At 35.1% G+C, this 24,990-nt stretch overlaps 1 protein-coding gene across 1 annotated transcript; it reads right to left on the reverse strand.

The window, feature by feature from the left end:
* Window positions 1–1,935: 1,935 nt before the first annotated feature.
* LOC120136470 (transcription initiation factor IIB-2-like) lies at window positions 1,936–16,170 on the reverse strand. Its single transcript, XM_039152499.1, has 7 exons — window positions 15,764–16,170; window positions 15,034–15,058; window positions 3,720–3,849; window positions 3,495–3,625; window positions 3,230–3,318; window positions 2,711–2,787; window positions 1,936–2,463 (listed from the first exon to the last, which is right to left on the reverse strand). The coding sequence occupies exons 1-7, from the start codon at window positions 16,114–16,116 to the stop codon at window positions 2,330–2,332; spliced, it is 939 nt and encodes a 312-aa protein (XP_039008430.1). The 5' UTR covers window positions 16,117–16,170; the 3' UTR covers window positions 1,936–2,329.
* Between the last annotated feature and the right edge of the window lie 8,820 nt (window positions 16,171–24,990).

The following is a 24,990-nucleotide window of genomic DNA, read 5'->3' on the forward strand; positions in this document are numbered from 1 at the left end:
ATTGTTGGCAATGAAGCGAGGGTTGGTGTTGTTTTTGGAGTCGGGGTGTCGATGAATCGAAGGTTTATTTTGGAATCTGATAGTGTTGTGGCAGTGGATTGGATAAAGAATCCTGCTGCCACCACACCGCTATTCATGTCCATAGTTAAAGATATCGCCTCGATTGTGGTTGATAAATGTGTTGTTGGCAAATGAATTTGCTAAGCAAGGGATAGACTAACTGGATGGATTTATTTGTTGGATTGAAATTATTGTATTGGGTTGATGACATTTTTGGTAATTGTATGTTGCTTTTGGTCGAGTGTTTTTAAGAGAGAGGTCATGAGTAGGGTATGGTCATTATTGTGTTTATACAGTTAATGTAGCTCAATGCTGAAGTATTTGCCATGGGTCTAGTTGTATTGTACTCTACTTGTATTTGGTGTTTATGCAATAAAATTTTAAGGCATTCATTTCGTCCTTCCAATGTCCGTTGAGTCACTCTTGGTGCTTGACGATTATGAAGGGGTTTTTAACGATACCTTATTTATAAAAAAATAACTAAAATATAATTAGAACATAACGTTATATATAACTTTTAAAAAAATAATAATTGATTATGTTATTTAGACATTAATTCCCATGTACCATAATAAAAAAGGTTAACTATTTACTTGGTCGCACGTCTATTACTCAATTTCTATTTTGATCATTTAACTAATATTTAAAAAAATAGTTAACTTTATGTTATGATTCTATTTTGATCATCTGAGGTAAAAAAGTTAATGACGATGCTAACATAACTTTTTTTTATTCATCATCTTATGATGACATATCATCATCATCATTAATTTTTTAAGGGCAAGTGTTCAAAATATAACTAGTATAACCAGAACATAACATTAAATATAACTTAAAAAAAATAATAGTTGAAACAAAATTTAAGTGACCAAATATACAGTTTACCCAAAAACACACATCATTTAGTAAATCTAGTTATTGTGGAAGAAATGATGAAAGAGAAATAAGAAAATTCAAGCTACCCGTAGAAGACCCCAAATATAATCTTCCCTCCCCAAAATAAGTCATAAAAATGACTTCATGGATAGTGTAGGAAAAGTTGGTAAGTTAATGGTAACGTAAAAGAAAGTCAAACACGGTTGAATAATACAAGTTATGTGAAAATGACACTCACGTAAATTTTTAGTTTAATAGAAGACATAATACAAAAATAAGTGTCTAAATTATATTTAAAATTAATTTTTAATGCTTAAAAAATTATTTGTTAAAAATAATTGTCTAAAGTTTTATCTGTTACACTTTTAGGTGCCTACCGTTAAAAAAATTGACACGTGTCACGTTTAGATTTAAAAAAAAATATTTTTAAAAACTATTAATATTTTATTTATTTAAAAAAACTAGACATAACAAATCACTTAATAATTTTTTTAACAGTAGATACCTAAAAATGTAACGAAAAAAACTTTAATCACCAAATTTTAACAAAAATTTCTTTAGACACTACATTTTTTGATACATTCTTTAAGTACTTTTATATTAAGTGAACAGAATACTAATGGCATGCTTAAGTTAAATGCTACCGCATTTGTTGTACGGCAGATAATGGAAGTATTTGTATTCCATGTAAAGGTTGGGATGTAAATTTCTCTAACTTCCAAATCATGTTCTGCAAGACATCTCAAGATCGGAGTAAACCCCGACATGAAATCTCACAGACCTTCCCAGGACTAACTCCAACATCTGGGACATAATCAGAAGTTCATAGGTAGCTGCATTTTCAATTAACTTTGTCACATGTTAGCGTTGGGATGCTTGAGTGCTAAACAAACGATATTAAATGAACTTCCTATGCAGAAATACAGCATGCCAGACTGCAAGCACGAAGCTGGGGCATGGAGTGCTGCTGTTGTCGACAACTTCTGCCAAGTAGCAATCCTGCAAAGAATGCCACTATCTGGCATTATCATAAACATTAATATCCAAAAACTATTGTCTATACAGCCATGGTTTACTTAAACAACCTAGTCTGGTACAAATTCCACTTCTATAATATATCAATAAAAATCTGTTGCAAGACAAACTAATCAGTAAATAACTTGGACCACTAAGTAACCAAACAATACACTTGGACCACCTTTTCCGCATTACCTCCCCTCCCTTCTGTCTTTACTTGTAAGGATGTAGTCAAGTACGAAAAACCAAAAGAAAAAAGAAAAAAAAACCGTTAATCTTGGAGCTTTCCAAGAGTTCCACTGCATCCAGGGGAGAGTACCAATTTCAGGGCCCTTTTGTGTGTGTGTGTATTCTCAGTCATTGTCTGTTCTAAACTTCAAGGACTACATAGATTCTTGAGATCTTCTTCCTTGGCATACCAATTTGGTATTATCTTTTCCAGATGGGAGTGAAGATCCTTGTACGCATTTCGGATAGTCCCTTCTGCAACTCCAGTAGCAAGTGAAATATCTGCATCCATCACATTTTACCATCAAAAGTGTACATTTTTCATGGAACAATTGTAGCCGCTCAAATTTTGAAGACACTGTTTGATTTCTTAATTGACAACGGCATTTCATAAGCACCCATGTCTGATAAGTCAATACTAGAAGCTAAAATGCAATATTCAGAACCGTATCAAGAAGGAAAATAGGCACATAATAGTTGGTGAAACATCTTTATTTCTACTTAACAAGTATGATTGGAAAAATCAAACCTCTTAGAGGCTTCTTATCATCTGAAAGCTGTGTTATAATATAAATAACAGCAGCTGAAATCGATATTGGGCTTCGCCTGTAAAATTATTTAAATTGTCAGTAAATACATACAGCAGCAAGTATAAGTTAAAAAAAAAACATTAAAGATATACATAGTAGATCAGATGTCTCAATAAAAATCCCTAGTCCAGACTCTCAATATCATCCCCAAAAGTTTCTTGCTTCTCATGCATCAGTACCTCATAGTCCACCTCCATAATAATAGTCTCTAAAACTTAAGGGCAATTGTTGCAAAATTTCAAGCATAATTGTCTGTCTATATACACAACAAGCTTCCTTTTCTTTGCATCATTATTAAAAAAATTAATTTGCCTAGTCATGTCAGTTGCTCAACTGAAAATACAGTCCACAAAGAATTATCCAACTCAGAGGATAGTGAGTTGATTTTTTAAGGTAAAAGTCTTGAACAGTAGTTTCAGTTTTGCCTCGCATCATTATGATAAAAACATAGTTACTACCTTATATCAAAATCCTCCGACTTCTGAACTGATTCTTGGGCAGCTTTAACTGCTTGTTTATTCATACCAAGGTTGGAACAAAACCGCCTCTGATAATTATAGAAATTAAAGTCAGTGGCAAGCATAATTTGTAATAAGCATAAATGAAGAAATACAATATTTAAAAATGGAAATTCACCCTTCCAACTATATGGAAAACAACAACATAGTTGTTTACTGAAAGCACTGTAGTAGTTTTCGTTTTCCTCAAAAAAAGAGAACTCACCATGAAGTCACCAGCATGTATGGTTCCCATCTCCACAGACTGGCCATTTTCCAGTCCAAGTTGTTTCACTATGTATTCTTTAGCTCGGCCAATCTCTTTCTTGGTGGCTCCATTGGCAACAGAACAAATTTCTAATTGAAATCCATAAGTTCAGGGAAGCTCATACACACATTAAGAAAGATAAACTACAGAACATCCAGATGTTAAAAGAATCTTAGGATGTACCCTTGACAGTGCGTGGCTTGTCTTCTTGTCTACAAGCAATATATAGGCAAGCAGCCAACAATGCATCCTGATTTCTTCCTCTGCTAGACTTCTGATCTTCCACCTTCTTATATATCTCATTGGCTCGGTCCTTGAGTCGGTGGGAAAAGTCCCATTAATTATGCACATGAAAATTGATATAAAAATAAAGAATAAAAGTCATCAAGCTAAAATTTAAATATAATGCACCAATGGTTCTTTTCATTAATAGGAAAACCTCTGAATATAACTTAGACAATAGCCTCAAATATAAAATAATTTTCTTTTAGAAGTACAAAAATGCTCAAATTTGTATGGCAACCACTGGAAGACGATATTTGAAAAGCAGATTACAAGGGGAAACAGTTAACATGAAATTTTCAGTGGCTTGAAGGAAGAAACTTTTCAAAATTAAAAGTTGAATCCAACATAAGCTTTTAAAAGTGGGGGAAGTGAATTTTAATTCCTAACTACTGCAAAGAATTATTCCTGGCACAGCTCGTTAGTAACACATTATTTTGCTCTTTCTAAAAGCTTTCACATAAAACTAGTAACAAAAAGGCATAGTAAAGAAATTATTGACAGGATGTATCTCTCCCTCTCTAATTGATACTCAAATATTTCCAAGTATATAGAACATTTTATCCTGGCACTCAATGAAGTAGCACCATTCTTCGGTTACCTAATCCTTCTACTAGTAGCAAATAGATAACTTGGTTTTTATACAGCAGAAATACTGTATAACTATCATTATAAAATTAGTCAAAAAATATTTAAGATAATAAATAAATAAAAGAATAGCAAATGATTTTCTAGTAACTTTTCCTTATTTATTAATTTTTTTATAAGAATCTCAGACCTCGTTAAAAACGCCCTTCTTGATTAATGGAGCTAGTAGGGTAGCTCCTTAATCAGCGGAAGGAGGAAAAGAGTGCCTTAAGATTTTATTGAACATAAGAAATTACATAAGATACAACCTGATAAACACCCTTAACAGAAACATATAAACAGGGAACAACCCTAAACCACCCATAAACTGCAACAATAGTTCAAACAATCTGTCCTATTAACCCATCAAACAACACCTTCTAATACAATAAAAACCAACATTACAAACAAAAACCAAAATAAGCGTCTCTGAATACAACTGTCGAGCAATTAAGATCCAATTGAAGGAACAAGTTCTAGTGAAATATCGCAATCTTCGGGGACCCAAGAATTAGGTTTGAAGGAAGGATAAACTTCGTGCACCATGATTTTGAATAAATTATTGCCTACCTTCAACTCCATCAACTCATCAATTCTCCCTTGAGCCTTTGTGAGTATTTGAATTTTAGCCCGATCAAAAGATGATGGAAACTCACAACTGTTGTCGATTGCTACTAATTTGCCCCACTTAGTTGCAATGTTTCTTAAAGTATTCCAATTCCAAGCGTGAAAAGGAATACCTTCGCAAACTAACCAGGCGAGACAGCACTCTACCACTAGGCTCTCTGACCAAGTTTCCACTCTGGAAAACCATTCTGCAAGAGTCTCTAGTTTCTCATCCTTCACGATTCTCAACAATTCAGAGTCTTCAAAAACCATTAGAACCACATTTCCAGCAGCTCTCATTAGCGTGAAGCCAGTTAGTCCTTTGGCTTGAATTTGGTTGGCAAGATTACCAATTTTGATAAAGTTCTTACACCACCCCACAAGACAATTATTCAACACGTGTAGTTTATCTTCGTCCACTACTCCCTCAACTTTAGAGAGTTTATTCCTCGAAATATCTTCCATCCCAGACTTTAGGTGAACAAATGTCGAGGACTTTCCCCAGTAAGACTGTCGGGGTTTATATTTAGCCAAGGAGACTCTAATTTTGCTGCCGTAAATATGAGTACCATTCATCTTTGATATCGCTATCCTGGCTTCCTCAATTGTTGCATAGCGAATAAACCCAAAACGAACCCCTTTCGAGTTTCTTTTTTTAGGAATGAAGGCATTAATAACTTGACCGTGTATGCCAAATATAAACCCAAGTCTCTTCCAATGGATTATCTCTGGAAGGTTTTCGATAAATATCATGAAACAACCATTTCTGAACCCATTTCCGATTCTTGGTTGATCTTCCTTCAACGAATTATGAGACTCATTTCTTCTCCTTCTCGTTACTTCGGAAAACTTTTCATTGGAGCGCCCTATCGTGGTGCTCTCTTTGGTTCCAACAAGATCAATATCTACGATAGGAAAAGCTGGTATTGCTTGTACTGCAGAAATCTTTCCGACCTTATATTTCCCTCCTGACCTCATTGTATCCGTTCCCAAATTTTGCTGATTTTGGGGAGTAGGAGATTGTCTGTACGTAATGCCGTCGGGCTCTACTGTCCAACCAGCCTCACGGGCCAAAGCAGCCAATACATCATTCATAGCAGAATGCGGGGGAAGAGGGAAATTACCGTAATGCCTCAATCCGGCCAGCATACGTCTGGTGAAAACTCGCCTGTGTCGTTTTCGAGACTTTTTCCTCTCCTTTTCAGTCTTTACTGCTTGTTTTTCCTTACCGGAATAAGATGAAGTCGTTACACCAACGAGTTCCGATGTATTGAAAAACCTCCCTCGTGTTAATGCATTCTCCAACCTTTTTAGTTCTTGTTCCCGTTTCTTCAAATCAGACACTTGAGCTTTAAGTTCCTTCACTCTCGCTTCTAAATCCTTGGCAGAATCAAGAGAAATATCAACAGAAGCACCACGGAAATATGGTTCATGAGGGAGTGGAGAAAATCTTGACATTGAAGGAGGAACAGTAGAGTGACTCACATAGGATGCAGCCACCACGCTTGTTGCAACAAACCTTCGAGGATTCCTGGGTTGAGACGAGTTCCATGATGAGGACCGAGAAAAAAACAGGAAGGAGGAGGAAATGGTATATATTTCTGCCGACCCGGTTACTAGAAATAAATGGAGAATAAAAACGATTCTCGATACTTGGATAGGGGGTTCTGGTCGCGAGAAGGCACTGAGCCCGGTGGTGCAGCGGTGTTGAGCACGAACAACGGGAAGCGGCTAAAAACGGCAGAGGACTTCGTCATGATCTACGTTGATTGAATGATTCTATCACAAATCTAAGGCCAGATTTAAAATCACCGTGAGCCGGCGATCTTCCCAGAAAAAAAGGCATCAAAACGATGGTCGGAGTGTGGCGGCGGACGGCTGACGACAGACAACGGGTGGATGTCGGAGGAGAAAATAGTTTTCTAAAATGCCTGGGCTCATGGAGATTCAAAATTTGAAATCGCCTGGGTTAGTGAGAAGCTGGAGCTTCTCTCACTAACACGTGACTCCAACTCATTTTTTTACTTTTCCTTATTTATTAATGATAAGATCTAGTTGCATATTAGAAGTCTATTTAATCAATCACATCTACCAAACAATTTTGTACAGTAAATAAGTATTTCCTTTCCCAGCCACCAACCCTAACATTATTCTTTTTCCTCATGGTAAGGTGATTAAGAGCAGAGAAGCTTATTTGATCTTTCAACTCATGAACAGTGTGGGATATTTAAATTCACGACTTATTTTTTATCATGGATGGACAAAATTAAAAAGGTGTAACAATAAAAAAAGTACAAACATGAGAGAGAGCCGAGTGAGAGAAAGAATAAATCTGGTCAGTCAAACGTCCTCCGGTGAGGAATGGACGTCGTTTGTAGATAACTTGAGCAAGCGAGTGTCAAGGAGAGTTGTTAGATAACTTTTTCAACATTAGGGTCATGTAGTTCGGGTTTACATTCCAAATGTTTCAAAAAATCCAAAGTATAGGAATCAAACGTTCGTTTTCGTTCAATTTGAGAATGAGGAAGGCTTAAAGAAGGCGATTGAAAACATCAATGGAGCGTGGATTGATGGAAAGAAAGTGACTGTAGGGGCTACGAAATATTGAAGTTATAGGTCTAGAATTGCTACTGCCAGTAAATCCCAGAAAGAAAAAGATATGTCAATCAGGGGAGAGGGTAGGAGGATAAGAGAGGGAGCAGAATCTTTGAGCAGCTTCAGAGATGGAAGATCTTACAAGGATGCTTTGGTCTCAAATGGAAGGAAGAGTGATGAACCAGTGTTAAAAGGAACAGAAAGAAGGGTGTTCTCGAAGGGCTCTTGGATTGAGAAATATGTGGGAGATGCTCATCCCTGCAAATGAATCATAGTGGGTTAAAAGATCTTTTACAGGGATCATCAAACCTTTATTCGATTTAGACTTGGTTTAAAAGGGATTGGCCAGTGATGGGATTAAGGTTAGGATAGCCAACTGGGGTTACGCTTGGAACTCTTGTTTGGTCACTTTTGATTTGTCTGAAGAGCTAAATGAGGTGTGGGTGAAGAAGAATGACGAATTATTTTTTCAGTTTGATTGGCTTGAACCTCTTCTAAGCGAAGATGAAATCCCATTGGCTTTTTGTTTGGTGGAACTTGATGGTGTACCCTTGTTGTGTTAGAATGCTCCTTTTCTGGAGAAGTTTGTTAGGCGGTGGGGAAAGATGATATGCATTCAAGACTCTACGGTGAAAAGAGAGGATATGTCTGTGGCAAGGGTGTTGTTAAGGGTGGCGAGCCCTTTTGACGTTCCTGAAGTGATCACATTAGGATCTTATGGGAGATCATATAAGGTAAAAATAAATATAGGGTCTGTTTTTAGAAAATCATTTGCAGTTTCAGAATTTTATTCGGAGTTGGCCTCAGAGAGGAGGTCCGGTGAGGGTGCAATGTCAGAGAAAGAGGAAGAAGGTCGGGAAGCAGTAGTGTTGGTCGGGCAGCAGAGGAGTTTGAAAAAAGTAATCAGTCAGACAAGGAAACTAGGTAAAGGGTTGACACATGGATGGATGGGACTGGAGATGTTGATTTTGTTGGTGGCTGTGAAATGTCGAAGTCAATGCAGCAGGTCTGTGATGAGGAACATGATGAAGAAAGGTTGTCAGGATTTCTGAATTCTGGAAGAAAGTTGACAGGAGACTTTGAAGGGGTAGGTATTAGGAAAAAATTTAAACAGCTGGAAAATGATCAAGCCCATTTTGATAGTAATAGTGATCCCATGTCTCCCTTATTTAGACTTTCCCCATCTGGGCCAATTATTAACTTAAAGAGTATGGGAGTTGGAAGTAAGAAGGAGGGACTGGTAGAATCTCAAGGGAATTTAGAATTGGTTCTTCAAGAAGGAGGTGTACGAGGGTCAGATTTAAAAGTTGATGGGTTTAAATATAGTTCGCCTAAGAAGGTGATTACCAGAAGAAGTTTTTCTTCTCCTCCAACTAATCGAAGAAAATCCAATAGTGTTGCTACTGAATTTTGTGAGAGTGTACAGCAGATCAGTAAGAAGTTTAATTCAGTAGAGTCAGAGAGGGGTTGTTCTACGGCTGATTTCCCTATAGAGGATAAAGAGCTTGTCTCTACTTGGCAGTTGAGCAGAAAGCTGGGTGTCAATTTTAGAGGAAGAAAGAGTGCTTTTGCAAAGAAATTTTTCGAATTGAATCAGAACAAGGGGGGGTGGGAATTAATCCCTCAACTCGAGGTAGGTGTAATTTTCAGTTGAAATGGTTGGATTCTCGTATGTTACTTGGAATATCAGGTGATTAGGAAGGAAAGAAAAGCTGAGGGCAATTAGGAAGGTGGTTATCAATCGGAAGCTTTCGTTCCTTTTTTTGCAAGAAACAAAATTAAAGAGGGTGAGACCTTTGATAAGAAAGTTAGGAGGAAAGAATCTTGGTGGGTATATAGAGTCTTCGTCAAAAGGAGCGTCAGGTGGTCTCTTAAGTCTGTGGGACGAAAATTGGTTCAATCCTCAATTGCAGCATATATCGTTTAGATTAATAGCAATTAAAGGAATGATTAAGGAAGTAAATGAAGAATGTTGCTTTTTAAATGTTTATGGTCCTTCAGTTGAGTCAGAAAAAGAGGCTTTCTTGAAGAATTATTCAGTTATGTTGGTTCGGTGGACTACTATATGTGTATAGGAGGTGATTTCAATGCATATTTATCGAATGATGAGAAAAAGGGGAAATCACATAATGTTAACTCGATAAGGCTATTTAGGGATTTTGTGTTTAAAGCTAAGCTTATGGATCTTTCGTTAGCTGGAGGGAATTTCACATGGTGTAACAACAGGGAAGAACCTTCTTTTGGGAGATTGGATCTGTTTCTAGTGAATGACAAATTTTTATTGATGTTCCCAGATATTGTTCAGGTTCTACTGCCAAAATCTCTTTCGGATCACAATGCAGTGGCATTGGATTCGAGTAAGATTAACTGGGGTTCGAAACCTTTCAAACTATTTAATTATATTATGGATGAGGTTGGATTTTAGGGAATGTTAGAAGGAAAGATCAATGAGATGAAGGTGGGGAAAAAAAGGAGTATCGAAAGCTTATTAAAGGAATCAAAGGAGGTGATAAAAAGCTGGTAAAAAAACAACCGTTTGCAATTACCGAAATTCATTTGAGAATTTGGATAAGTCAATTTCTGTTCGAGAAGCAGAAGTTCAAAGTGGGAATCCAAAGGTTTCGATGGAGGGCATTGTAAGAGATAAGAGAGAACTTTGGTCTTTGTACAAAAAGATGAACTTATTTGGTTTCAAAAATCGAGGGCAATTTGGATACGAGATGGTGATCGAAACACAAAATTTTTCCACCAGTGTGCATCGAACTGAGGTAGAGTTAATTCTTTAAAGTAGCTAGAAGTGGATGGTACTCAGACTTTGGATCCAAATTTAATAAAATCCCATATCTTTCTTTAGTTCAAGAAAGCATATAATTGTTAGTCTACTTTGGAGGTGGAGTATTTGGAACTTAATTTCAGAAGACTTTCCGAGGAGCAAAGAGATGGTTTGGAAAGGAATTTTTCGGAAGATGAAATTTGGGAGGCAATCGCCACTTCGGATAGTTATAAGGCTCCAGGGCCGGATGGGTTGAATATGGGATTCTTTAAGAGATTTTGGCCGATTTTGAAAGATGAAATTATGGAGTTTTTTAAGGGGTTCTATAAGGGGAAGAAACTTAGCAAAGGCGTGAATCACTCTTTTATTACGTTAATTCCGAAGAAACCGAACCCTGTTGGAATAGAGGATTATAGGCCTATTATTTTGGTAGGGGGTTTGTACAAGATTCTGTCTAAAGTTCTTTCAAAAAGATTAAGGTTGTACATAGACATGTTGATTGGCCATTCACAGCTTGCATTCATCCCTGGTAGACAAATTTGTGATTGTTCCTTCATTGCTAATGAAGGCATTGCTATTGGAGGAGGAAAGGGAGGAAAGGTTTAGTGTTCAAAGTGGATTTTAGTAAAGCCTATGATACTTTGGATTGGGAGATCTTACCAAAATTATGGAGTACATGGGGTTTGGTCAGAGATGGCGGTCTTGGGTTCTAGAGTGTTTATCTTCAACTTCCATTTCAGTTTTAGTGAATGGCTCTCCCACAGAAAATTTTAAAGTTTCACGGGTTTACGCCAAGGGTGTTCATTATCATCGCTTTTGTTCAATTTAGGGGCTAAATTTCTTAATCTGTTGCTTTCTAAAGCAGTTGAGTTAGAGTTGTTTAATGGTTTTCAGATTCGATGTGACAATAATTCTTTCTCACTATCTCATTTGCAATCTGCTGATGATTTGATATTTTTTTGCAAAGCTTTAGAAGCTCAATTGAAGAACTTAAAGAGAATTTTGGTTATCTTTGAATTGTGCACTGGTTTGAAGTTGAATCTTTCGAAGAGTTAGATTTATGGAATAAATGTGGATGATCATATGGTCAAAGAGTGGGCAAGCTCTATTGGGTGTAGTTTTGGCGTCTTTCCGACGGAGTATCTGGGGCTTCCTTTGGGTGCAAGTAGAAATTCGGTTACCCTTTGGGAACCAATTGTCAAGAACTTTTTTCACAAGCTGGTTGGGTGGAAAACAGGAACCTTATCCCTTGCGAGAAGGATTATTCTAATTAAATCAATCTTGAATTCGCTACCAAACTATTATATATCCTTATTCAAAATGTTGGTTGGAGTTCGGAGAAAGTTGGAAGCTCTAATGGCAAATTTTTGTGGGGTTGTACTGCTCAGAAAAATCAGAGATACACTGGGTGAAATGGTCGACAGTTTGTAAAAAGAAAGATTTTGTGGGTTTGGGTATCACCGATTTTAATTTGAGGAATAGGGCTCTTTTGGGAAAATGGGTGTGTAAGTTTAGTAGTGAGAAGGAGTCTTGATGGAAGAGGTTGGTTTGTTGTAAGTATAATTTAGATAGATCTATTGCGATGGACAATTATACATCGTCCCTTGCATCTTGGCTTTGGAAAGGAGTCATTAACAACTATCGGTCGAATGATGCTTTTGGTTTGTGTTTTCGTAATCATCTTATTTTACAAGTGGGGAAGGGAGAATCAATTTTGTTTTGGCATGATAGTTGGTTATGTAATTCACCGTTGAAGTCTAAATATCCAAGGTTGTTCTCTTTGTCAGTCAAAAAGGATGGGGTAATTGCGAACTACGGAAGTTTTAGCAATGGGAGGTGGGTTTGGGACATTCAATTGAGAAGAAATTTGATGGAGAGTGAGTTAGCTTTATGGTATGAATTGTTTCTTCAGCTGGAAAATGTTCGTATGGACTCGGAGGTGGATGATTGCTACACTTGGAAGGGTAACGGGGAAGGTATTTATTCGTTTAAATCTTGTACTAATTTAATCTCTACCTTGTCAACTCTGGAGTTGTGTTGGTCTAAGATAGTTTGGACTGGTTTAATGCCTCCAAAAATAGAGGTTTATTTGGCAGGTTCTCCACCAGAAGTTGTCAGTTAAAACTGCCTTATTGAGGCGGGGTATTAGAGGTATTGAGGATTCTTCCTGTTTGGTTTGTGGTGAGGATACTGAGTCAGTGAGCCATTTGTTCTTTGAATGTAAAGTTGTTTGGGGGATTTGGGTGAGGTTTATTCCAATGTGGAATTTATATTCTGTTTTACCTAATACTCCCGGAAGTCTTCTGTTTTTCTGGTCGGATTTAGTTCCTCATTCGAAAATTTGGAAATTTGTGTCTGGTGTTGTTTTGTGGACTGTGTGGAAATGTAGAAATGAAATTGTGTTCGAGAAGGGTAGTTTGGATAAAGTTAAGCTCTTTTTTTTGGTTAGGTATAGGGTGGCTTCATGGTTCTTGGCTAAGTATTCTAATATTTCTATCCCTCTGGATTACCTAGTAGGAGACTTAACTTTGGCTGATCAACATCGTATTCTTTCGAGGTCTGTTTTGTCCGAGTTTAAGTGGTGTCCCCCACCCCTGGGTTTCTTAAAACTTAATGTTGATGGGGCTGTTAATTTTGACTGGAGATGCAGTGGTATTGGTGGTGTGCTAAGAGATGTTGATTGTAAAAGGTTGGAGTTTTTCTCAAGATCGACTGGACCAAGCCCCCCGATCCTTGCTGAGTTAAAAATAATTCATGTTGGGTTAGATTTGTTTTTGAAATTGGTTTGGAGGGATAAAGGAAGTCTAATTCTAGAGAGTGATTCTTACAATGTGTTAAAGTGGATTTCCAATCCGGAGACATGTTCAGATCTTTATGTGCAAGTGGTTAGAGTTATAGCCAAGTTTGTTAGTCAGTTCAATGTAACTACTAGGCTTGTTAAGAGCTGTATAAATGTGGAAGCTGATCGTTTAGCTAAATCAGGCATAGGATAGCACAAGGGCTTGTGTTTTGTTTGTATTTGGTGGTTGTCTTTGGGGTTGGTTTAAAGGGGTTTTATGTTATATTTTATGTTTTGAACTAGTTGTATCTATTGCTATAGTAATAAATCTTTGGGCACTCTTTTCCTCGTTCCTATGATCATTGAGTTTCTAGGAGCTTAATGGTTATGAAGGGGGTTTTTAATGAGGCCCTATTTCTATAAAAAAAAATAAGCATTTCATATTTTCAATTCATGCACAAGATTAGTGTTTTTTATTTGTAATTCATTTCTGCTCAAACACAGATTAGGGAAAGGGGGATACAATAGGTATGATAATGTTAGAAAGTATTTTAGGCTTTTAACATGACGTAGGAGCCATTAATGATTTTATAATATTTTATTATTTCAGATTTATTTAATAAGTTCTAGATATGTTATGGACAGCTAGGGTTATTAGTTATTTTTAGGGTTTAAATCTAGGCATATAAGTAAAGCTTTACTTGCAAGAAAGCCTAAAAACTTTACTTGCAAGAAAGCCTAAAAACTTTACTTGCAAGAAGAAAGCCTATACAAATAAGTTGTAGGCTTTGCAGCCACAACATTCTCTTCGAATTCTTATCTTTGAATAAATAAAGAAAAATTATAGATTTTCTATAACCCTAATATGTTTGGAAGAAGTATCGTTTATTTATAATGTTTGTGCACATTTTAGTACATGAGTTAGCAATAAATTAACTTTGTAATTTTTAGCCACTCACATGGCTTCGTTTGGATAAACTGAAGGAATAAATATAGCTTATTTTAAATAGGTATTATTTTTTTACTTGAGTTTTTACTTATCGTTCTAATATCAAGTTCAGATTTGTATAATTCTTCTTTATGTTTTAACAAACTATTTTCAAACTCATGTAACCAAGTTTTGTTCCTTGTGTTATTACTTGTTTACCAAACATTAGCATAAGTTTTCTTAGGTTCCATCATTCCTGTTGGATTTTCAGTCAAAATTCTTTTACTGTTGATTTTCTATAACCCCAACTCCCTAAGCTTCAAGGAAGAGAAAATCAGCGTCATGAACGGAATTGGTTGCATTTCAACGGGCAGCTGAAGAATTGTCACATGCAATCTATGATTGACTGCAACGGGAACACGCCTAGGGCTATAAATAAAGCTTTATTTGCAAGAAAACCTGGTAACTTTACTTGCAAGAAATAAAGCCTATATAAATAAGTCGAAGGCTTTACGGCCAACATATCTATCTCATTATTATCTTTAATTTCCATCTTCTTTCCTATTCATTTTTCAGTCAGAATTTGTTTTTCAGGAGTGAATCTTGTTCCAAGCTGGTCAATTTATCACAAACATGTTTGTAGAGACATTCTATTTCAAACAAGTGATTCTTATAAAGCCTGTCATGCTGCATTTTCAACTTCCTTATAACTTAGTGTTGTTTCCGACATAATACACCCTTGCTTTGGTCTACGGAAGCAGTACAAACTAGTATCAAGATATACACATACAACATACTAAAATAATAAAGTAGATCAAGCCTATGCAATATGCATATGTTCATGACACCAATCCATAGTAATAGAATGAAACATCATATATGATTCAAACGACACTCAGTAGCATACCTTGATGGTTGCAACTAGGCCCAACCTGAAACATAAAAACTATCCAAATAAATGACGGTAAATAGTATACTAATATCACTCAAGCATAAAGTTTCACTTGAAGAGAATGGGTACGGGAAGTGAATAGTAATGCAAATATTAAACCTAAAAAGAACAGAATGGTACTTGAAAGCCAGTATAAAAACTGTTTGTAAATTAATCACATATATTTCTAAAGAAAAATCCAATCCTAATAATTAGTTGGATTGTATCAAGCCAAACTCAACATCCTAACATTCAGTCGGATCACATTAAGCCAGACTCAACAGAGAACATCACATTTGTCTAATTCGTACAATTAGATGCCAGTCTGATTCTGCTTAAGAAAAATAAATGAAAAGACATAACACTTTCCAATTATACCAGTCTAATTCAAATATTTCTCAGTATGAACAACAGAACAAGTAAGAGACACAACAATTGCATCAAGATTGTTTTAACCAACAAATCAAAATCCCTTAAAATGTATAGGGCTCTAGGCATTTGCACTCATTTATCTTTTGAAGCAATGGACAAACTGAACTAACCTAACTCATTTAGTTCAATAAAAACATAAACAATTCACCCAAGATCCATAACCCTATCATTCAGTTTTCTCCCATGATTTTCCCACAAATTCTGAGCAGCCAAACAACCTTCATAATACCAACCTAAAACAAAATCCAAAAACCCAACAATAAAAATCAAATACCTGTCAGACATGGTAGCAATGGTCTTAAAAGCAACAATCAACCCCCGATCCGGATTCGACCCACGGTTCTGCCACCGGCCCAAGGAAGACGAGAGGAACTCGCCAGAAACACCGTTAGGCTTAGCGATTACAGTGGATAAACCGCCATCCGCCAAAAGCGGGTTGGTGGGGCCACCAACACGGACAGGATCGTTATCGCCCGACTCGTTTGCGAAAGTTCTCCACTCCGACGTCTCGTCGATCGAGTGTGACTCTAAAACTAACCCGCACTCCGAACACACCGTGTCGCCGGCCGTGTGGTCGAAGACCACCTCCGTCTGCCGCTTGCAGTCCGAACAATAAACGTCCCCCATTCCCGGAGCACTAACCCTTTCTTTCTAGGCTTCTTTCTCGTGGTTTTCGTCTTAAAATTGTTTAAAGATGTAAATATAAGAGTCTGTTAGGTTAAATTATTAATTTATAGTATTTGCATTTTATTTATTCAGTGCCCCTTTTTACTCTTCCGGGATATCTAGGAAAATATTTGCTTCGGAAAGATACAAACGAGAGTTACAAGTGAATTACAGAACTTTTAATTTTTTCTAATTTGTTCACTGAACTTTACAGATTAAATTATTTTGCTTACTCTATCATTAACATTTTAACGGCGTTATGACGTGGCATAAGAATCAAAACAACACCATTTTGAAAAACTCAAATATACTGTAAACTATGTTATTTTGGTGAGTAAAATATGAGATAGAGTAAATTTTAATAGTTCATGGTGTAATTTACCTTTTTTCCTAATAACTCATGGTGTAATTTACCATTTTCCCCTCTCTTCTCTATTTTCTCTCTATCGGCAACCATGTCATTTTCATTCTGGCCAGCGTCGACCACCGTAGATGGTGGTCATTTAATCCCAAAATGGGATGGTCAGTTTGTATCAACCCCTGAGTCCAGATCTAGTGTTTGTTTCACTGGAAAATATCCCAAAACCCATGAATTTGGACTAAAACGTTTTGGTTTCCTCACTTTCAATCTCAAATTCGTGGATTTCAAAGAAACTTCTGATAAAATGGAGGTCGGATTCAAACTCACGACGTCGAGGCGAAGTGACCCATCCCATTTTGTGACCAAACGACCACCATCTACAACAGTCAACGATGGTCAATGGTGGCATCCAGCCACATTCTATTTTTATTTTATTTTTTAATTATTTTATATTAAATTATAATAATAATAATAAAATGCCACGTTGGATAGAAAACGGGGAGTGAGCAAAATGATTCAATTTGTAAAGTTTAGTGAATTAATTAGAAAAATTGAAAGTTCAATGAAAAAAATATGAGAGATAATAAAGTAGAGTGAGCAACGGTATAATTTAGCCTTTTTTATAAATAAGGGTAAAGTAAATATCACTCAATTTTATTACTTGAACTTCTCAAATTTTAAATTTTATCACTAAGTCTTTTAATTGTAAAATTTAGGTGATGGTTTATCTTATAATTAAGGGTAAACTATATATTTATTTAAGGGTGTTCAAAGTTCGGTTTTAGCCAATTTAACTGATCAAATTGAAGATTTTTTCGGTTAATCGGCCATTTAATTTTAGGTTCGATTATTTAACTGATAATAATTTTTTTGAACTTCGTTTATCGGTTAATTCAATTTAAAATAGGTTAATTAACCAAATTAATTGAATTAACTGAAATTATTAAATATTTAATATATTGTATATTATTTATATAGTACTTAGTATGCAGAATGTTTAAACTTCGGTTTTAACCGAATTAATCAGTTTTTGTTTAGGTCAGTTAATTATTTTCGAAATAATTTTAGTCCATTTAACATTTAATGGGGAGAAAATCGATTAATGAATTTTTAGAAGTTTGGTTCGATCGGTTAACCGAACCGACTGATTGGACACCCATATATTTAGGATCACAATTATCACTTTTGTTCCATTTTGGCCATCCAACTATTTTTTTTTAAAATAGTATATAACGTTACGTTTTGGTTTTAGTTTGGTTACCTACTATTAAAAAATTAATAAAATTATCGACATGATATTTTTATTTTTTTTAATGATGACATGAAATTACCTTACGGTAACACATCAACACCATCGTTAGTTTTAACGATGATAGATAAAAATAAAATAAAAACTAAATTTTAGATATATGATTTTAAAAAAGGCATAATGATAGAAATACTCTTTTTTTTAAATAATATGGGGTAAATACAAGGGATAGTATATGTTCGAAGATAACTCTCAACCTTTCAACAATTACTTTATGGTGCTCGAACCCGAGTCCTCAAGAATAACAACAATTACTTTACCACAGAGGTCACTTGGTTCGTATAATAGAAATAGTCATAACTTTTGCACAAAAGATCATTTTGCCACATATTCTTTTTTTAGGAGCATTTTACCCTTCAATAAATTTTTGATCAAAATAAACCCTATTAGATGAAAATCCTTAGTTAACTAACTATCAATCCATGAACAAATGATTTATGCATCATTCAAATCATTAAAAGAGAACAACAACAAACACAAAAACTTAATGTGAGTTTAATGACTATATAAACCTTCATGGTTTGTGAGGTAATTAATGTGAGTTTAATGAATATAGAAATCTTGATTCTTTTCCAATTTCTACTCTATTGATATGGATTCACCTCCACCACCAATGGTTGATTTAGAAATTTAAGAATAGGAGTCTAAAATTTTAATTTTCTTTTCTTAAAAATAATGGGTAAGCAAAAAATGTTATTCTTTCCATTTTTCTTTAACATATTATACTAAATTTCACTTTTTTCTCCTAAATAATGGGGATGCACTTAGCCCCTAGGGGGCTTAGTGCATCCACCCATGTCCACCAAATGGCATGCTTGTGTTTAAGTCACCAAACGACATGCGTATCTAATTTTATTGTACTAAAAAACCTATTTTATCGATTTTATTTTTATCAGAATTGAACTTTTATAAGGGGAAAGGAAAAGAATTACAACAAAAATGGACCAATGGAAATAAAATAAACAAGGTTCAAGGATAAAAGGTGACAAATATCTTAAATTAAATAAAATAATAGAACAGCGGAAAAAAATCAAAGATGATAATTAATCGAAACATGTAAGGGTTTTACTAGAAGTGTAAAAAATGATATTAGTAGAGTTTCGTGGGAGAAGGCTTTCCTTGATCAATGGGGGAGGTCTTAATCACCAATGGACCCATGAAGGAAGGTACTTCATTTTTTTTTTCAGAAAGGCAATCTAGTCCTCATTTTATTGGGCCTTATCAGATCATTCGTCATGTAAGACCAGGTGCATATCGGCTTGAGTTACCACCCAAGGTTATTTGTATTCATGATGTGATCCATGTTTCCATGTTGAGACATTATAGAGCCAACCAAACTCATGTAATAGTTGTGGATAAGGTAGAGATTCAACCCAATCTAAGTGAAGATAAGCTAGTTTAGATTCTCGAGAAGAATGTGAATGTTCTTAAGAGGAAGACCATTAAAATGGTCAAGGTCTTGTGAAGTAGCTGGGTTATCATGAGTCCACATGGGAGACTGATGTCGTCATGAAGGGTCAATATCAATATATTTTTCCTCTATTTTAAGGTCGAAATTTTTTAAGGGGAGAATTATATCACCCCCCAAATTAGCCCTAAATTAGAATCCCTGGGATTTGAGATTTTCCCCCTAAATTCCTAATCCGATTTTGCTAACCAAATTGAAAAAAATGGTAAACTTGCATCTCATTTTGTAAACCCTAGGAAATTCAAGGAACAACTCTATAATTTGACTAATTTAATTAGAGTTGAACCCTAATTCCATTTTATAACACAAACATGGATATAATCCCATGTAGAATGATCGAAATGCACCATATAGAGTCTAAAAGTGATGTAGTATTAATCAGAAATCAGCCAAAACTTAGGAACACTTAACCATAATAGATATGCGTATAGATAATATCATGCAGCATAACAACATATAATATTACATGTATTAAATAGGTCAAGGGTGTAACGCTCCAAATTTCAAGTTAGGAGTTTTGAGTTTATTCGAATGGACCTTAGTATAAATTCTCCTTGACTTTTATGTAGTGTGACCCAAGAAGACTTGATTTGGGCTTAAGATGAGCCCAATAAAAATTAAAAAGGGCATTTTTAATCTTGACCCAAATGTAGAGGAACTAGAGGAATAATTACCCCATTTTTCAAAACTAAAATTGAATACCAATTAATTGATAATATCATGACCGTTGCTTCCCATCTTTTTTTCTTCACCATGCTTGTCTTATTCCTCTCTTCTTTCTCATCTTTTTCCCTTTGAAGTCAAGCTAAAGGTTGGAGCTTTAAGAATCCTGAGCCTCCTTTAAGATTTACAAGGTAAGAGCTATGAACTACTCCTTCCAAGCTTAAATTCTCCTTCTAAGCTTCAATTTAAGCCCTAATTACAAATTTTTGTTGAGTTAGCAAAAAAGTAGGTTTAAGTGGGGTTTAGGAAACCTTAGAGTTACAATCTATTTTGGGGAGTTTTGTGTTATATAAATAGTTTCTAGTACTCCATTAAGTTTTAAAATGAGTTAACAACTCATTTTTTTATTAGTGCAAGAGAATGGTGAGAGCTCTAAGGTAAGGGGTAAAGAGAAGTTAACTCTTGGATGATTCAAGAACATTTTTCAGCAACCTAAGTTCAAGGAAACACGATTATAAGTTGTCCATATCACATGTAGATCATTAAATATACTTGAATTATTTGTTTTGCTCATAAAAGCATGCTAGGGTAAATTCATGGTAAATTTCCAATTAAGTGTTTGTAAGCATGAAAGATGACTCTTTTTGACCTCTAAGACTTCAAATAAGACTTTAATAGCCTTTTTTAATATTAGGGGAGTGAATAGGTGAGATTTAGATGTAATTTCGTGCCAAAAATAGGGCACTCTAGTCTGTCGGTATAGGTACTATAAGAACAGTACCAATATTGTTCTTCGTATAGGGTAAAAACAAGGCAATTTGTGAAGGAAATATTGATACTCTTTATAGGGGTATCGTAATCGGTTGTAACACCCCATACCCAGTTCGTAAGTCAAACTCGAATACCTAAGCGTACATTAAGTTCTAATCGTTTCGGACGTATAAGGATCCACATTACACACATTTTGCGCAAGCAAACAATTAAAAAATTTTAACATTCATCAATATATGACGTTCAATGTAATTAACCTGCAATCGAATTTTCAATTAAACATCATGCAAATATTACATTTAAACGCCTAAGGGTAATTTAGTCATTTCATGTCATATAATGAATCAAAAGTCAATTCACCCAATTAAGGTTACCAAAAGTTAAACATAATCACTACATCAAAATGGGTTTATAGCGGCGGCGTTTTTAGAACAAACGCCGCTAAATACTTGTACTTTAGTGGCGTTTTTTTACAAACGCCGCTAAAGACTGTCTTTAGTGGCATATTTAGAACAAACGCCGCTAAATACCATACTTTAATGGCGTTTTTAATACAAACACCGATAAAGACCGTACTTTAGTGACGTTTTTATACAAACGCCGCTATAGACTCGTACTTTAGTGGTGTTTTTATACAAACGCCGCTATAGACTTGTACTTTAGTGGCGTTTTTATACAAACGCCGCTAAATAGTCATACTTTATTGGCGTTTTTATATAAATGTCGCTAAAGACTCATACTTTAGTGGCGTTTTAATACAAACGCCGCTATAGACTAGTCCTTTAGTGGCGTTTTTATATAAACGCCGCTATAGACTCTAACTTTAGTGGCATTTTTTTACAAACACCGCTATACACTCATGCTTTACTGGTGTTTTTATACAAACGCCGTTATAGACTCGTGCTTTAGTTGGAGCCCCTATTGCTAGCAACTTTATGTTGTAAATACATTCTTTAAATTGAGAACACAATTGTCTTTTATTAATTATTTTGAGATTTGTAGAATAATGAATGGATCAAGGCATTTTGAAATGAGTGTTTGTTGATTTACATTTGTTCATCTCATATAATATAAGACATATATGTAAATATTAAAAAATTACTACATTATTTTTTTTGAACAAAAAGGAAAAGCCAGTGGTTTTATTGAATTAAATAAATGCGATCCAGCTGTTCACCACAGCCGTTTCGAACAAAGGAAAAATAATAAATGGGTTTTGCTGAAAAATAAATACTGCCTAAAAAATGGAAATTGTGGGAGCTGGCTTTTCATTCCCTTGCTTCCTCTGAAAATAAACGATGAGAGCTCTTCGGCGAAAGAAAAATAGAAAAGAAGATAGATTGAAATACTAGGAAGAGACCATGTTTGAAAGTTTCTCTACGGTGGATCAATCCAACGTCGGTCTTTGGCGGCTCGAGATTCTACTTGCTTAGGGTTTCTTTATCGTTGATTTGTTCTATCCCTAAAATAATATGCATGAAAATCCTCTACTCGTTTCTTTATTTCCTGTATCATTGCACTAATCACCGAGAAATTGGGATCTGTTGATTAGAGTTTTTGGATTACAGACCTGTAATCACCTTCGATTGGTTGAGAAGGAAAACCAAGAATATGATGAGAGGGAGCGACAAGCTCGCAAGGAGAAGAAACTTGCCAAGGTTCTGTATATATTTCCCATACCTATTATTGAAATGCCAATGACCCTTGCATGCTTGAGCCCCAACATGTTTTCTCTGCATTATTTCTTTGGACGCTTCTGGACATTGTATGGTTACCATGATAATAATTCTGGTTATTTCATCGCTGATTTGTTTATAGTATTAATAAAATAAGCCTAATTATTATCTGTTTATTGGATCTATTTGGTGTTCACGATATAGATAATATTTCATTCTGGAAAGGAAGAATAATCGCTTTGAGTTAGAAGACAAATTCTAAATTTTAAACGTGATGAATAATTTCGTATTATTCTGCGGCCAAACACAAGTTGATTTTCAAATTTAGATTTTATTCTCTCAATTATACCATATAATTTGGAAATGAGATGTTGTTTGGATTGTAAATGCCTGATGTTTGTACTAATTTTTATGTGCTATAGGCAGAGGCAAAGATTCTGAGAGGTCCACACGAGGATCTTCAGAGCTATCTTGAAGCAATTGATCAGCTGAGAAGTAACATTCAGTATTTCACTAACCACAAAAGTTTTAAAAGTACAGCCGGTGTACTTACCCATGCCAATAATTTGCTGACAAAAGCTATCTCGAAATTAGAAGATGAGTTTAGAAATCTATTAACAAACTACAAGTTGGTTTTAAAATTATACTGCATTATGCTAATATGTTTGGTGATTATCTTATAATAAGAAATTTTAAAAGTGTTCTACACGTTGTTTGAACTTCAGTGAGGTGGTGGAACCTGAACGCCTTTTCGATGGCCTGCCAGATTCATTGCGACCGTCAGCATCACCTACGAAGCGAGGTGATAACAAGAAAGATTTGACACCAAAAGAACTTAGAAAATGTTGTTTACACACTTCCTACTCTTATACCTCCCAGGGTTCTACCTTTGTTGCGTAATTTATCCCAACAAATGGTTCAAGTCGGCCACCAGCAACAGTTGTTCAAGATTTACAGGTGACACCTTTTCTTCTTGATCTGATGCTATGATTTATATGTTTCTTCTCTTAGTGATTATAGCTTTCGGAACTTGACTAATTGGCTTTGGAATTCATATTTGTAGTGAGGAATATATGACGTATTATATTATTAACTCTTCTCTTCTGGTCCAATTTATGCTTACTCCAAGAAGGGAGTCATCTGTGCAGATCTCAAAGACTGTAGTTTTAGGGATCTATTTAAACCATTGATGTTGGTATTTTTCAATACATATAACAGATATATCTGCACTTTTAACTTTGCACTAATTTATGCATAAGTTCCCTGTAGAAACTCTAGAACATGGCTTGATAAAATTAACTTATGAAAAACGTTTCTTATTAGAGTTTTGCACATATGGTGAATCTTCTTTTTTAATTGGAAAAGATTTTGAGTTTTTTCGGGTTTCCCCTTATGCTTCTCTAGAGTCCTGAATAATTGGTGCCAATGATATGATATTTCTAAATGCTAGGGATCTCGTGCTTCAGTCTTGGAATAGAGCTTGAGGAAATTGGGTGTAGAGAGACTTAGTAAAGATGATGTCCAGAAAATGCAGTCTGTATGTCTGACAACTATTATTTGCTGCACTAGGATTTCACAACTATTACGATAATATATATATATATATATATATATATATATATATATATATATATATATATGTAGAGAGAAGTATTTACATGTTGGCTCATAGTGCTATTAGTGTAGGCTTAACTTGTTATGTGTCACGAATCATGGATTGAAACTAAGATATTTACAGGTAAGGAAAATTTCTCAAATTCAATCATATGCATATTTGAGTTGATGCATGGGGGTATTTTCTTGATCTTATTGCATGTGGTTGATGTAGCATGCGGTTTTGTGATTAATTGCATGTGTTGTCTTGCCTGTATCATCTTTTTTTCCCTACACTGTATTTTATTTTATATATCACTTCAGTTCTTCATGATTAGATGATGAGTTTACTGAAAATATTTGTAAAATTATCTTTTGCCAAGACTAAAAACCCACGCTCCATGAACACTCAAAGTAAAACGGAAAGTCAAATTATTTACCAAACCAAATGCTTTGTGTCAATTTTTTTTGGATGACTAAAGAAAAAAAACTTATTTATGAGGGAAAATAATGAATTGTCTAGCTTCTAAAAATAATTTTATGAGATATATATATTTAGTTTATCACTGAAACAGGTTGCTTCATTTCAGTGTGAACCTACTGGTGAACTGCTCTTCGAACTCGTATCACATTCAGTTTCCACCTTACCAGGAAATGACATGCAAAACTCTAGGTACTGCTTCGCTCTCCATACAAGAGTTTCTAGTTCCGGTTTCCAAACTTGCAGTACTGTTCGAGTAGGAAAACTGTTTCTCATGATAAAATTCATGACGCAAATAAATGTTTATGGTTTTTGTACTATATGATTTAGTTCATTTGTTTAGGATATTAAATATCTTCTTGTAATATATTGTCTCTGAATCCATTGTTTTCATTGTTATTTGAATTGAAGGTATATTCCTAATGAAAAGAATCAACCGAAATTGCAGATCAATACAAATTTCCATTAGAAGATTGTTTTTTATTTGAGTGAACAATGCTTTTTTAATTGAAA

The sequence above is a fragment of the Hibiscus syriacus genome, unplaced genomic scaffold, assembly GCF_006381635.1.
Source record: "Hibiscus syriacus cultivar Baekdansim isolate YM2019G1 unplaced genomic scaffold, ASM638163v2 tig00110630_pilon, whole genome shotgun sequence".
NCBI classification, from domain to species: Eukaryota; Viridiplantae; Streptophyta; class Magnoliopsida; order Malvales; family Malvaceae; genus Hibiscus; species Hibiscus syriacus.

Excerpts from the sequence above, each read along its gene's own strand:
- LOC120136470 (XM_039152499.1), bottom strand. The coding sequence starts at position 16,116 with ATGGGGGACGTTTATTGTTCGGACTGCAAGCGGCAGACGGAGGTGGTC. Across the intron at positions 2,788-3,229 it reads TCGGAGGATTTTGATATAAG|GCGAAGCCCAATATCGATTT; the intron begins GTAGTAACTATG and ends ATAATTTTACAG. Across the intron at positions 2,464-2,710 it reads TGATAAGAAGCCTCTAAGAG|ATATTTCACTTGCTACTGGA; the intron begins GTTTGATTTTTC and ends TGATGGATGCAG.